The 14,132-nt window shown below is 35.4% G+C and overlaps 1 protein-coding gene across 1 annotated transcript in view; it reads right to left on the bottom strand.

Moving 5' to 3' along the window:
- TMEM131 (transmembrane protein 131) overlaps positions 1 to 14,132 on the bottom strand; it is a 91,323-nt gene that overhangs the window by 33,297 nt on the left and 43,894 nt on the right. Inside the window, exons 5-11 of the mRNA XM_079307887.1 lie at positions 11,360 to 11,483; positions 10,350 to 10,466; positions 9,378 to 9,500; positions 8,629 to 8,709; positions 5,935 to 6,085; positions 5,756 to 5,812; positions 4,787 to 4,848 (exon numbers count right to left, since the gene is read on the bottom strand). Coding sequence (XP_079164013.1) covers positions 4,787 to 4,848; positions 5,756 to 5,812; positions 5,935 to 6,085; positions 8,629 to 8,709; positions 9,378 to 9,500; positions 10,350 to 10,466; positions 11,360 to 11,483 — 715 coding nt within the window. The remainder of the gene's footprint in view (positions 1 to 4,786; positions 4,849 to 5,755; positions 5,813 to 5,934; positions 6,086 to 8,628; positions 8,710 to 9,377; positions 9,501 to 10,349; positions 10,467 to 11,359; positions 11,484 to 14,132) is intronic.

The raw sequence follows: 14,132 nt of genomic DNA, 5'->3' as shown, positions 1-14,132 counted from the left end.
TGACTTGTGCAACTACCAGAGAGGATATAGACATCTCCCTTGTTTCTAATCCTATGCTAAGTCTGCAGAGAAAAAAATAACTAGCTGTATAGAGAAATGTTCTGTAGATCTGTGAAGATGCTCGTTCTACTCTAACACTTTACAAGGTCACCCCTCACATCTGAGGATTGCTGTTTTAAACTAAAGGTAAATGGGCATTACTGGAAGAGTTATTGTGTCAGTTATTAGCCAGAGCTGATTTGTAGAGGTATTCATTGCTATGCAGCAGGATAAGGGATTCCATGCCATCTGAAGACTCTATAAGGACTGCTAGCAAACTCTCTATCTAGATTCCATGGAGAAACTGGGCATGAAGCATTTAAATGCTCTTATTCTTGTTTTGCTTAAAACTAGGATGGCTGCCATGATTCCTCCAGCTGTCTTCTCTGGCTTTAAGAACAGCTCAGCTGCTCACATAGCAGCTGTTAAGCCACAGCAAATTACAGGATGCTGAATTAAGGAAACTGAAATGTGTGTTGCCTTACCTTCTGCTGGGCTACAGAGGTTTAGCACCTGCTTAATAAGCAGCTGAGCCTTTCTTAGCCAGGGAGGGGCAAGGCAGACAGCTAGTGGTACAAACCAATTACAGTTCTTCCAAGTCAAGCTGTCCTTGGTTGTAAATTAAAGCCATAAAAGTGTACATAAATAACTAAGTTCTGCAGACCACATGATCCTTAGTGGGAACAAGCAGCACTACTGCTGCAGCTAATGAATAATCTCCGTTAACTCAACCAGAAGTTTTGTATTTTGGATTTATAGCACTGTCCTTTATCCATCCATGTCCGCATACATGGGGTGCAGGTATTTGGTATTTCTCTTCATCAGTCAATTAATAACTACCTCAATTTTATTCTAATGAGATCCACATTACAAAACAAATCTTGTCACACCTTTGTAAAAAAAACCTCTTAAAGCAGATGAAATCAAAGCTGTGATAAAGTTCACAACTTCTGGATGACAGGGATGATAAATACTTCTAGAAGCTCTTTTCATGCAACAGGCCTCCTTTAATTACTGGTGCTTATTTCATTTAGCAAATCAAACTGGAAATACTCAAAAGGACAGCCTGTTACCAGAAAAATGGCAGGTTTCAGAGGTGCATCTCAAACCACAAGTGCAACAAACCTACATGTATTTACTCAAAATGTCTACAGCTGCTGAATTTAGTTAGGGAAGGAATTTACACTATTTTGTTGAAAATTTCTGAACTATATAATGCACATTTCTCATTTCTTACTTCATGACATGCTATAATGGGAAATACAGAATTAAGATAACTAAGGAAAAAAACAAACACGTTAAGAATTCTTTCGATGTCGCTTTCCTTAAATTTCAACCTATTTCAAATAAAGCTCAAGTAAAACCTGTCCTGAAATATGCATTAAAAATCATAAAATATGGACAGGTCAGGACATACAAAAGACATAAAAAACAAGTTCCATCAAGAACACAATACCACCAATTTTGTCAGAAAATTTCCTAGCAGAGACTTTTGTAGGGAAGAATAATTTTAAATAGACATGCTTCAGTAACATGTGACTCTAACACAGAATGACCCACTGAAGATTCTTAACCCTGCTCTGTGAAGACACATTAAATATTTAGCATAACTGCAGAAAATTAAGATCTTAAACATTCTAAAGGACAAAAAGAGGGGCTAAAACTTTGTGCTTTTGCAGGAGTTCTTGAGAAAGAACTTGAGAAAGACTTTGAAGGTTTAAGAACTCTTGGGCTACATGTATTCTAATAAACTATAGAGTATGGGTTGGAAGACTGGCACATGTTCATCTATGCTGTTTACCAGTCAGAAGACTCCTGAATGTGGTTTTGTCTTGCCCACTTAGCACAGCCAAAAAAGCCCTTTGGCTATAGGTAACAGATTAAGGCTGGTTCCATTACTGTCAGAATCAACTCTGAATTGTTTTATTTGCTTTTACAGACACAACTGTCAGCAATTTCTCAGCCTTGTGTTTAAACAGAGAAACACCTAACTAAAGTTCACTTTCTCCATAAAGAGCCATTGAGAACATGGACAAAACTACTACTAAACTGTACTCCTTGGCAATTTTGAGATGCATGCACCCAAACATGAAGATGAAAACAACACAGAAGCAAACTACTTCTTGCAGGTTGCTAAGTGAAATTAACTCCTATTCAAAAGCTGGGACAGAACTTAATACTTCCTTACACAAAACATTTTTGTTTTCAAATTGATTACAATTCAGCTTCACTACGGCTGTCCTGAAGTTCCTGGTTCTTCATGCATCAAACATGATCAGGACCTCAAGCTTTGAAGTGTCCCTTTGCTTTTAGCAGTCCAACAGGCTTAAATTGCCTTAAGGAAACACAACATTTTTGTTACAGAGATGGGATAAAACAGTGTTCAACATCTATGTTTACCAGATTTTTGACAAAGCAGCTTAATTGTTCCAACATGACTAGTTTATCCAGTCATGAAATAAGCATTGTTCTCCTTAACAATGGAAAAAACCCTACAAAATGAGGGAGCTCTTATAAGGAGTTTTAAAACTCGAAAAAGAAAATTACTTGCTCTTATTTTCCTCAACCAGTTTATTGGACCACAGCATGACTAAGTAAGTATTTGAAGGCAGAACAACTACAAGTCTGGCAAGAGTATTAGCAGTCTCTCACACACTGATGACCTGAAGATATTCAGTTCCTCCAGCTTAAACATATGCTAAATATAGCCTTGGCCTTTTCTTCTGACATTAAGATGAAATTTGTCACACTGCTCTGTCTCACTACTTTTAAACCCTAGCTCTAAAGGGTCAGAAGTCTATTTATCAAGCTTTCCTAGAAGTGAGCTATTCACCAAGTTCTTTCCAAAAATTCTTTACTCTTGCTTTCTGCTTTGAAATTTGTTAATTAGCACAGCAGCAGAAATTCACACAACCTTTCAAAAGCTAGAAAGGTTACAAACTTCCCAACAAAGCTCTCCCTTAATGAAAAGAACAATTGACTTGATGTGCCATGTGGTACACTGAAAAAACACATCATGTCTGGACCTGTGTGGTAGCTTTTTCCTTGCAAAAGTGAGTTCCAAAGCTTTTAAAAATGCCTTTAAAAATACAACTGCTTTGACACACAGTAAAAAAAAAAAAAAAAAAAAAAAAAAAAAAAAAATCTGGAAAAGTTTTATCATGACGTATAACAGTTATCAAGTGACAGCCTTCCATTAGATTGATATTTATGGTTTAAAGCCCATAGTCCAAAGAACATAGATTTAAAAAAAAAAAAAAATTTGGTTTGGGTCTTTTTTAAAATAGAATATGGTTAGGCATTACACTACCAGGTATTAGAAGTCATACTGATAGTCTGAAAATATGGTTATTTGCAATGTACTCAGCAAGTATATTACACACTTAAAAAACCCCCAACAACCAAAAAACTCACACAAACTATCAAATCTACGGAGACAAACATGCAAATATAGCTGGGAAAATAATTTATTGAATTTACCAACCCTCTCAATGCAAAAATCATACACAGGTCCTTTTAGTTTTTAAAACCCTCTGTGGAAGTTGTGCTATAGCTTAGCAAGCCAGGAGTCCTATAGCACCAACTGACCTCATTAATGAACATCAGGACCTCAATTAATTAAAATCTTTTTGCACTATACCGTAAGTTTCTCTTGTTTGCAGTATACTGTAAGTTTCTCTTGTCTTGAAAATTATTAGTGAGTAACAGCTAGGCAAGTACTGCAATGTTCTATTGTCACTGTGAAAACATATCTTCATCACTAAAAATGTTTCCTCTTTCTACTTTAAATTCATCTAGCCTCAGTTTCCAGTACCCTATGATTTTGCTAGATGTCTACTATTAAAACACTGTTCCTCATAGTTACAGCTTCAAACTTTATAAACACAGAAATGCTCTCCAAGTTCTCAGTAATGAACCTTTGCCAATCCTTCAGTCACTCTTCTGGCTCCTCTGGTTTCTTTTCAACACTTCAACACTTTTTGAAGTGCACTGGGACAAGGTATAGCTAGCTACACAACTAAATCTGGAAAAGAAGGACGACAGGAAGGGGAGAAGGAAGAAGTGAGAAAAATAGTGGGCAATGAGAAAAATCACACAGGAAAAAGGTATGAATGAACAAAGGCGGACTACCAGACTAGTGCCAAAATTCTGAAATAAAAACAGAAAACCCAAATGCTAGAATTCTGAATTTGGCTGCACTTCATGTTCAGTTCCAGTGGTCTTTACTGAAAAGGCCCCTAGAGTGTTTGGGGTTCTTTTGTTATTTCAAACAGCAAAGCAGATAAGCACAAAAAAAAAAAAAAAAAAAAAAAAAAAAAGGGTAATTTTATAGATGGCTCTTGAAAGCTACACTTTGCTTATCTTAAAAAACTATGTTGGGGAACCACTTTATACACTGATGTGTAAATGAGATGTGTGTATGATAAAGACAAAGAATCTTAAAGGCTTTGTATTAATCTCTCACTCACTGAACATGAATTACTGTTCTCAAGTACAAAAGTTTCCAAAGGTTCAGGTATTACATGTAGAGCCTAAAAATTCTGTTCAGAGCATTCAAAGGAGGTGATGACGCAAATTAATTTTACCATACATAAAAATTATTTGCTCTGCTATTAAGTTACATTTTTAGTCACACACCACCTAGGCTTTTAATTCTGAACACTACATGGTGAACCTGTGAATGATCAATCTTCAAGAAAAAGTAAATCCAAGTAGAAAGTTTCAAATTGAAAGTAATTAAACTTACTGTAATTGGCACATCTTTTGTTCCTGAATTTAATAAATGGAGATTTAAAATTTTTGGCAGATCTGTTAAAGAACAAAAAACACACCTATTAGGCTATTTTAACATGTGAATCTTAGACAAAGTCATTTATAGTAGTTGGTTTCTTATATACCTCCACTATTCAGTGTTAAAATGTTATACTAACATGACAGAACAGCCAGTCAAAATAGCTAGTTCCAAGAATCTGACACAAACTGCATTCTTGTGTATTAGTAAGTATTACATGCTTCAGTTTACCACTCATGTTTCTAATACATTAAGAAGTGAAAAGGCTAAAAAAACTACAATCAATGACTTTGTCAGATGAACCATATTCAGATGAAATTACTCTTACTTGAAAATCTTTACATGTTAAGTAGAATGGAAAATTTCTTCAGAAGCTTTTTTTTTAGTTGAACAAAAGACATATACTGTTTTTTGTAAGCAAACTTCTTACAGTTTCAAAAAATACCTCTTATTTTACTACTTTCCGACATATACTTTTTTATCACTAAACAATATTAATATAAGCATAAAAAGTTAGGCCCAAATGTATTAGAGGCAGCTAAAAAAAGATCCTATCATAAAACATTTGATCAAGTTTTCACACCTTCAATTTTCTCCATGCCTGAAAATTATTGACTTGCCCAAAAGTGAAGCAATTTTCACAACTTCACAAACAAATTGAAACAAAATATTTTTCAGACTAAGCCATGTACAACTGTGTAACATTAACCTTAATACTGGACTTACCACCTGGTATGCAAACTACTGCTTGCTTGTACACACCCTAAGTAGTTTTGCATCTTTGCACTATTGTAACCTGCTGTTGTTATCTGTCTTTTTAAAAGCATCATTCCACAAGCAACCCTGAGCAGTACAAAGGTAACTGGGCTTTCCCCTCCCCACCCTATTCCTGATAAACACTTTGAGAAGTGAAGAATGGCTTACCTTGTGTTCGTAGAGTACCAAAATCTAGCATTTCTGTTGATGAATAGATTCCTGGTGCTTTAAAAAAAAAAAAAATCTTATTATACTAGGAGTTAATTAATTTGAATAACTGAAAAAACTCCAACCAAAACACATAACAAACCCCAAAGTAAAAAAACCCCAACCCCTCTTTCACAAACCTGTTGTAACTTCTACTTCAACAGGCAGAATAATAACTTCTGTGTTGTCTGAGGCATTTGTTTTTATTCTAATGAAGGCTGTATGATTATCTGCTTCTCTTGAAGAAAAGCTGGCTCTCATCACTCCTTTTGTTTCATAGGGAGGTATTTCCTGATAAATAATCAAAGCACATCCATGAGAGCACAGTAATTACAAAAAAAGCTGTCACACCAAATAATTACAATAAAAGCATTGAGTATAACTGTGTTAAGAGAAAAAGCTACAACAGCAGGAAGAGATAGCCTTCATATAACTAAAATTACCATTTAATTTATGAAGGATAGTTGTAATCATCTAATACAACACTGGTTAAAACTAAGTATATGCCAGAATCCCATTTGATTAAGCTAACTATTCTATGAGTCTAAGTTTTATGTATTCAATTTGTGGTAAAAAGACAGCAGAATAAATTAGCAGAATCTGGCAATAAACAAAAGATGTTCAGAAAAAATGTTGATAGTATTATCAAATATTGATTTTGCATATTCTAAATGATTTTTCTCCAAAGCAGACACAAGCCATACAGCTTCAGTGCTAAACACAAACTAAACCAGTGCATAACTCCATGAAGCTTGTGGAGCTTCACGTTTGTTAGTCACCACGCAATTTACAGGAAAAAGTAAAAATTAATTTTACTTGCTCTATCATGCCTATTTTATCAGTTCTAATCTGTATTCAGGGTTTGAAAGACATCTCTTTCTGTATCTTCTGGACACAGCTGAGCAACAAGACTAACTTTGGCACTACAGCTGAAATACTAACATTGGATTGTCTTCATCACTTTACAGAGGGTCTGAGGATTGGATTTTTGGTTGCTTGCTTGGTTTTAGTTTTTAAATAGAAGATGAAAACCTTGACTGGAAATTTTCCAAGGCACAATGACTGCAGATACATTCTTTGAAAACTGTTGAATATCAAAGTAAGAAGATTTCAAGTTCTGTTTTCACAGACCCAGCATAATGCAGCCATTCATTAATGTATCAAAGGATGTGATGTGACTCTTCCATCTGTGTAGCTAGGGATCCAAAGTTGGTCAGACCAAAAAATACTTCAGCATATGCAGACTGCTTCATCCAATCATTCAAGCATTTGGCAACAGAACAATTTTATACAATTACATCTACCCATATGTCAAAGTATCATCACCATATCTCAAATAATTTCTGCTACTTTGAAGCTTTCTTTAACTGCAGTACAGCTCTTGACAACCAATACAATGATGTATCTCTGTATTTCCTCCTACTGGTTTGATTTCTTCAAGCTGCCTTATTGTTTTTAAATACCAGTGGTTATATGAAAATGCATACCAATGGATGGATAGAGGAAGCAAGAGGATTAGTCCTTGCCAGACACTGGAAGCTTTCACATGTGAGTCATCATTACTTTCACTGCCAACCTGGCCAAGAGAAGCTGAAAAGCTTCATGCTCTGAAAAACACCCCCCTTGAGCTCTCCTGACAACTAAGAAGGGGCTATTTTTAGAAGCAAGGCAATTTGACTGAAGCAGTGTCAAAATATTAGGACATTTATGTTTTAAAATTAATTTTTGTGTGAATATCTAACCCTCAGCATGTGTTTCCACTGCATTTTTAAAAATGCTGTGATTTGTGTTAATTTCCTTGCAACTTCTGTACCAAAAAACTAAAATATTGCCATGCTAATGGACCTTCTCCAGAAAAGACAAGAATTAAATACTGTGATGGTCCTTTGTAACTCACTTGGAAATACCTTCTTATATATAAATATAACTCTCACATTAGTGTAATGATACACTTGAGCAACAGAGACTTATGGGCCCAATGGCTCTAAGTCTCTCCTAGACTAGAAACAAGTTATCAAAAAATCAAATCATTCTAACTGAAAAGGAAAACATGTTTTGTATCTAGCTGCACATTATCAATGGTGTGACATACAGCACAGAGCCAAGAACTCTACCTTTGGGATGCTTCTAAATTTTATTTCACTTAAAGATATCAGTATGTGTTATCTCAAACCAAAGCAGACCACAAGTGCATCCATTCCACTGCCTTGTCTCTAGCAACAGACATGATGAGCAGGGAGTAGCTGCAGGGCAGGCATGTAGGAATATTTTCCAGAACAGTTTCCAGCCACTCTCAACTCATGATCTAGAGATTTACTTTAGCTATACACACTGCTGTTTTATTTAGTAGTCCATAACAGATTTTTCTTCTCTAAGTTTGTTCAGCCTAATTTTCAACCTATGTGAGCATTTATAGTAATTTGCAGTAAGGACTAAGTTAAAAAACCTCAGCGGCACCAAAAAAGCCAAGACAAATAAAAAAATCCTAACCAACAAACCAAACAAGAAAACTTTTTCTGTGGGTTAGATTCAGCTCACAGGCCTCCAGGACTGAAATCTCAGGTAGGTGAAATTTGTTCTAATGGGAATAATTTTATTCTCCACATTCAAAACAGCACAGATCAATACATATGGCTTATCTTAATTAAACTTTTCATTCAACTCCTACTACCATAACATGAACAGACCCTGTTATTGTTTACATTTTTATGGAGTATTTTAAACAATTACATGACAAGACACAAAGTTAGTAAAAAACACCCAAAGCCTAAGCTCATGTCAAAACAAAACCTCCCAAACAAGTACAATGAGTGCTGCAAGACATGACTACTCACCCACAGCTTTCTTGTACCTCCCTGCTGACCTGTTGGAAGTTCTAAATGGAGATCACCTCCACTGGAATACATTTCTACCACCTGAGGTGGATAACAGGAAAATGTTAGAGCTCAACCTTAAAGGGATCCTGTTTATTTATCAGGTATTATCATGTGCAATGGCATAGATTAGTGACTATTTGACCACTGGGATACCTTACAAATTCACTTTAATGTTGATATAGCCATTTTCTAGTGCTATACTTTATGTGCTTTCTAGAGCATTTTATTTACTATTCATTTACTGATACTTAACAGAATCAGAATTTGGTTAGGTAAAAACATCAATCCTGCTTGAACATAAGAATGTTCTCCAAGATTACATACTGGGGTATACTGAAACAACACCTTATGCTGTGCAAACCAGACAGAATGAAGCTAAGAGGCATCACTGGATTAAAAGGTCTGTTTGTTTGCTTCAGTATTCATCTTAATTACCAGTGAAGTTTAAATCTTTATATTTCAGTCATTACAACCATTTCAAAAACTGAAATTTCACTAGAAAACCTCAATTTAGAAAATTAAGAGATCTGCAACTATAATCTACAATGTTTAGAACTGATTTGCATTTGAGCTGGAAAAAATCTTATAGTACGAAAGACACGACCTCAAACAGCTCTAAAGTTCAGAATTTTAAGAAGTACCAAAATAAACAAAATTTCAGTTTAATACCATAAACGAGCATTTGACAATTTTTGTCTTGTGCTCACCTGCAAAGGTTCACTGTGAGGGTTATGGATATTTATTATAGGAGAGAAACTGCTATTTACAGGAACTCGTGCCCCAATAAACGGGCGCAATCGATAGGGGTTCGGAACTCCAATGCCAAACACCTGGTTCAGAAACAGAAACACAATCTTAAGTAATTGTTGCAGAGCCTAACGTGCACACCCATTTTAGCAATACACCAAGAACTTCTTTTGATTAGTTTTGTAGTATACTTATAACTGAATCTTTAAAACCTGTAGCATACTAAAGCCCTGAAATAAAAAAAAACTGGTTTAGTTTGCAGCTAAAGGCTACTCCTCATTTCTACTATTTACACATATACTGAAAAACAGGAAATAAAAAAAACATCTATTTTTCTGACAATCTAGAATAGTATCAGATAGATAGAAACCAGCTAAAGGTCAATGAAATAAGAAATGTTCCTTTAATCACATCATTATGAAACTATCCATATTGTGAAACATTTTTGTTGTTGTTTGCAAAACATTATCATGGTAAGAGTTATATTCTTTCAACAAGAGGATTTCTCTCATTTTTCACTTCTCGCTTTCTCTCATCTATCTGAATTATCTTTCTGAATCTTCAGTGAGTAATTTTTTTCCAGCTTAATGAATAACAGTCTTGCCACTGGATCAGAGAAGAGCTAAGAGATGAACTAGATCCCTACAATGAGCCACTAAAGTAATACATGCAAAAAAGGTATTGGGAGGATTTTAAATCCTATGTAATTTCATTGATCTGGCTTACAGTGCAGCCCTACCAATCTTCACAATGGTGTATCTGTGTTACAACAAACAGCAGGGATGGAAACTTCTTCAACTGGGTTGATGGAAATGAAAACCTACATCCTACCACTATTCTGCCAATACCCTTGGATGGTTAAGCATCCCATAATAGATGCTGCTTTGCCTGATTCACACTTCACTTTTCTGGAATGTATGCAGTTCTCTTACCTGATAAGTAAATACCCCATGATTAGAAGTGTTAATAAATAAAGTGTTCTCTACATTTCCCACTACTCTTGCGAGGAAAACTACATCGAAGGACGTATTTCCTCCTGGAAGAATTTTCTGGAAAAAATAAAAGCAAGCAAGAAGAGGGATAAGCAAAACTGTTTACTGAATAAATTGCATCATGCAGACGAACAGTAGTTTTTGTGCTGCAGAAGATCCTAATGTGTTCTTTGTGGAATACTGACATCAGAAAGTCAACTGCAGATTTGGAAAGAAAAAAGTAGAACTTTCAAACAAATGAAATGCGCAACAAACCAATAAAAATAGCAATAATTTAAAATTATTATCAACTGCAGGATCATATTTAATTGAATTTTTGCACTGAATTCTGAATTTAGAGTTCAGCTTATCACAAAAATATTTTAGACTGACAGTTCAAAGGTCACTGGACAAATGCAACTGCTACAAGGCCTCCATAAATGCAACAGGCTGCATATTAGACAGGTTTTCAGAATTTTTTTCATGTTTTCATGGCTTTTGCTAAGCCACAGGCCCTTCAGACAAAACTGAAACTAGAAGACTCTGACAGCAATGTGGTTAGGAGTTAACCCTGACACCATGATTTTGAATGTGCAAGTTCCTTTAATACAATTACAGCTCCAAGAGCACTGGAGTGACTACTGCACACTAAAGCACTTCACGTGACTTAGAATACTCAGAAAATGTATAGGAACAGTCTGTTTCTGTAAGTGCTCTGAGGAAATGTACTCACTTCAGCAACAAAAGAGATCTGCTGTTAAACCATCAGTTATAATCTACATTTCCAATGTAGTCAGGACTCCTTTGCATTTCTGTGCTCAGTTCAAATTTGCTTTGATATGAGATGAAGAACTGCAGTATCTTAATACTTCTAGGTATGTAATCATTGCAGTAAGTCACTCTTTTAGAGAAGCTTCCATTCAGATTGAAGGAGGAAGAAAAGTTAATTTTGAGAAAGTAAAAAAACTTACCCTATTTTGGAAAAACGATGCATGAAAATGTGATGTTGTAGCAGATATTGATACTAATGTAATTGTTTCTTCTGAGCTAGGGTTATGTAGGTAAACTTTTTCCATTTTTGGCATTCCAACTGGCCTGTCAAAATAGAGAGAGAAAATATTTGCAAAGTGTCAGAAATCTAGACAATAAATCATTACATTTTACTATTACACCAGACAGGAGCATAAAAGTGATGAACACTGACAACAGATCTTTGCATTTAATGCTTTTTTTCAAGCGATGTATGTGTCTCAGACCTGTAAGAATTACTTAGTTAACATATTTTCCATTATTTTATTGCTACTTTTACTGAAGGTTTACCTAATGTTGCATCATGCTTATGAAACTCTATTGTTAGATTTTTTACTTCAGAATGAAAAGAAGCAAAGTTTTCTATTCCTATGCTAGAACATCTAAACAACTATCTTAGGATATACATAGCAACTGAAAATAAACAGAACACACCCTAGACAAAAGTCTTAAATGCAAATTTTTTTCCATGACAGATTATAAGTAGTCTTACTCAGAACTCAGAATTTCCCTGGTATCATATTTTATAATATGTGCTACAGAAATAAGTATGTGGACATGTACAGCAATTTTATTTCTATATTGCATTTGAATTCATACCTTAAGTAAAAAAATAAAGTTTTGAGATAAATTCTAGAATTTAGGAACCCTAGAACATGGAAGCCACACAGTGAAACAACTGCACCATTTTTCAGTAGCAAGACATTCTAACAATCTTATCTGACACAGGCTCTTGGCTAGTTTCTTTTTGCTTACAACAGCTGAGATGACAACAGATGCTCCAGTTTCAGCAATTATTTCTCAGATTATACTGTCTCTTCAGAATTGTTTTCATGCCTTTTAACTCATACATGTTTAGTATCAGCACGAAAACACTAGTAAACCATCAGTTTACAGATTAAAGTTTACTGCATTTTGAATTGTGGAATTCAAAATAGTTAACTTTCAGACTACATGCAGTCCATGCAGCACTCTCCCCTATGTCACTTGTTCCAAGTACTGCAAGGACACCAAAACAACTGATAAGAATTACGACCTGTACCTGCAGTGATGATGACCAGAAAAAGGCAGCTGTTCTGCCATCCTCAATTGACCTTAACAGACCAAATGAACATGTGCTATTGCAGTCACAGTTCTTCAGCTTAGAGGGAGTGTGGACTATATCTCAACAGATGAAGCAATGTAACTTTGTTGTAAATTAAAGGCTCCGTTGAATGACAATAAACAAACTATGCCACAATTTACAAAGTGATTGTGGTTACAGAACCTCCTATGCATGAAACACAAGCTAAAGCAGATGCTAAAAACCATGTGATTAATTCAAAAATGAAATTATTAACCATCAGTAAATGACATCATCACTAACAAAAATATATCTGCAATCTGCCACTGTAAGACTCCTTGCTTGCTGAGCTGACCTAATTTTATGTCGCTGTCAGCAAACACTCATTCTTGATCCTTTTTTCACTGTCAAAAAATCTCATTTTGACTGCTCTAATTTCACCAGTGACAAAGACCACAATTTCTCCCACCTTTCAATACCTGTACAAAACCAAACATCTGGGTTAAGTCCTAACAGAAAATATTTGAATCTCTTGCCAGCAGACATGGGGATGTCAGAAAAGGAAATGGTTTATCAGCTGCAACATTTTGTGCTAACTACTGTAACTGCTACACTGTTGATCAATGGAATTAAACAGTAAACCTATGCACCTGTTTTTCTTTTGCTAGGAAAAAGCTTATCAGCCCAGAGGAATGCAAGTGAAAGCCAGCCCTCCAAATTTCTTCATCTTTACCCCCACCAAAAATACCACCATAAAAACAAACATGCAAACCCAAACCAAGAAAAGTGTCTGCTGATAGGGAGTTACCCAGCACCCCCTGAATTATGAACCCACTGCTTCAAAAACTCTCTCACTGATATCACTACAGATGGCCTTGAGTATTTTATCTGCTTGGTAATTTTGAAAAACAGAAGCTTCTATACCAGTCAATATTTTTGCAGAAAATTCCTTGTTTAGACAAAGTGGTCAAGCCTTAAAGTAGTACTCTGATTCTACCAACACCAAAAATTTTTAAAGAAAAGAATCTTAACATTGAAGAAAGCTCTAGCAGCCCGAGGATCTGTTCCCTAGTTCTCACTACAATTTTCACTCTTCTCAAGCTCCCAGCACCTTAGTGCAACTCCTTTGCTTGCCACACTGCAGTTTTTGGGTACTTCTCTTCCCCCCAGCATGTCCAGCAACTTGTCAAGAAGGGTAAATCATCCTCCTACTCTATAACAAAGCACTCCAATCACTCTTCATATAAGGACTTAAAAGCACAAACTAGAATCAAACTGAACAGTTCCTTCCAACCATAACATCAAGAAGAGAAAGATGTGTAGATTTTAATCACTGTATTACATGTGAGCAAGTGACATGACTAGTGTATCACCTGTGGTCTCTGAAGAGAAACAGCTATGTACTGAAAACTAAAAATCAGAATTGACTTCAGGGACACTTAGGATGCATTGTGTGAAACATTGCAAAGTCAAGAAAATTATCTTGAATGAACTGGCAATAGTGAAGCACCAGTCTGCTCATGTCAGAAAGGTAGTTTGCAAATAAAACTCATTAGGTAGAAAATATTTCAAATATTAACAATCTTTAAGACCTTCATGCTTTTCAAGTTCTGAAAATAAGGGACTATGTGCCTGTTTGAGAGGCTCGAGTC

This window comes from Erithacus rubecula (assembly GCF_903797595.1).
Source record: "Erithacus rubecula genome assembly, chromosome: 1".
NCBI classification, from domain to species: Eukaryota; Metazoa; Chordata; class Aves; order Passeriformes; family Muscicapidae; genus Erithacus; species Erithacus rubecula.
Note: the sequence above shows the minus strand (reverse complement) of the source record. Positions and strands in the feature narration are given on the sequence as shown.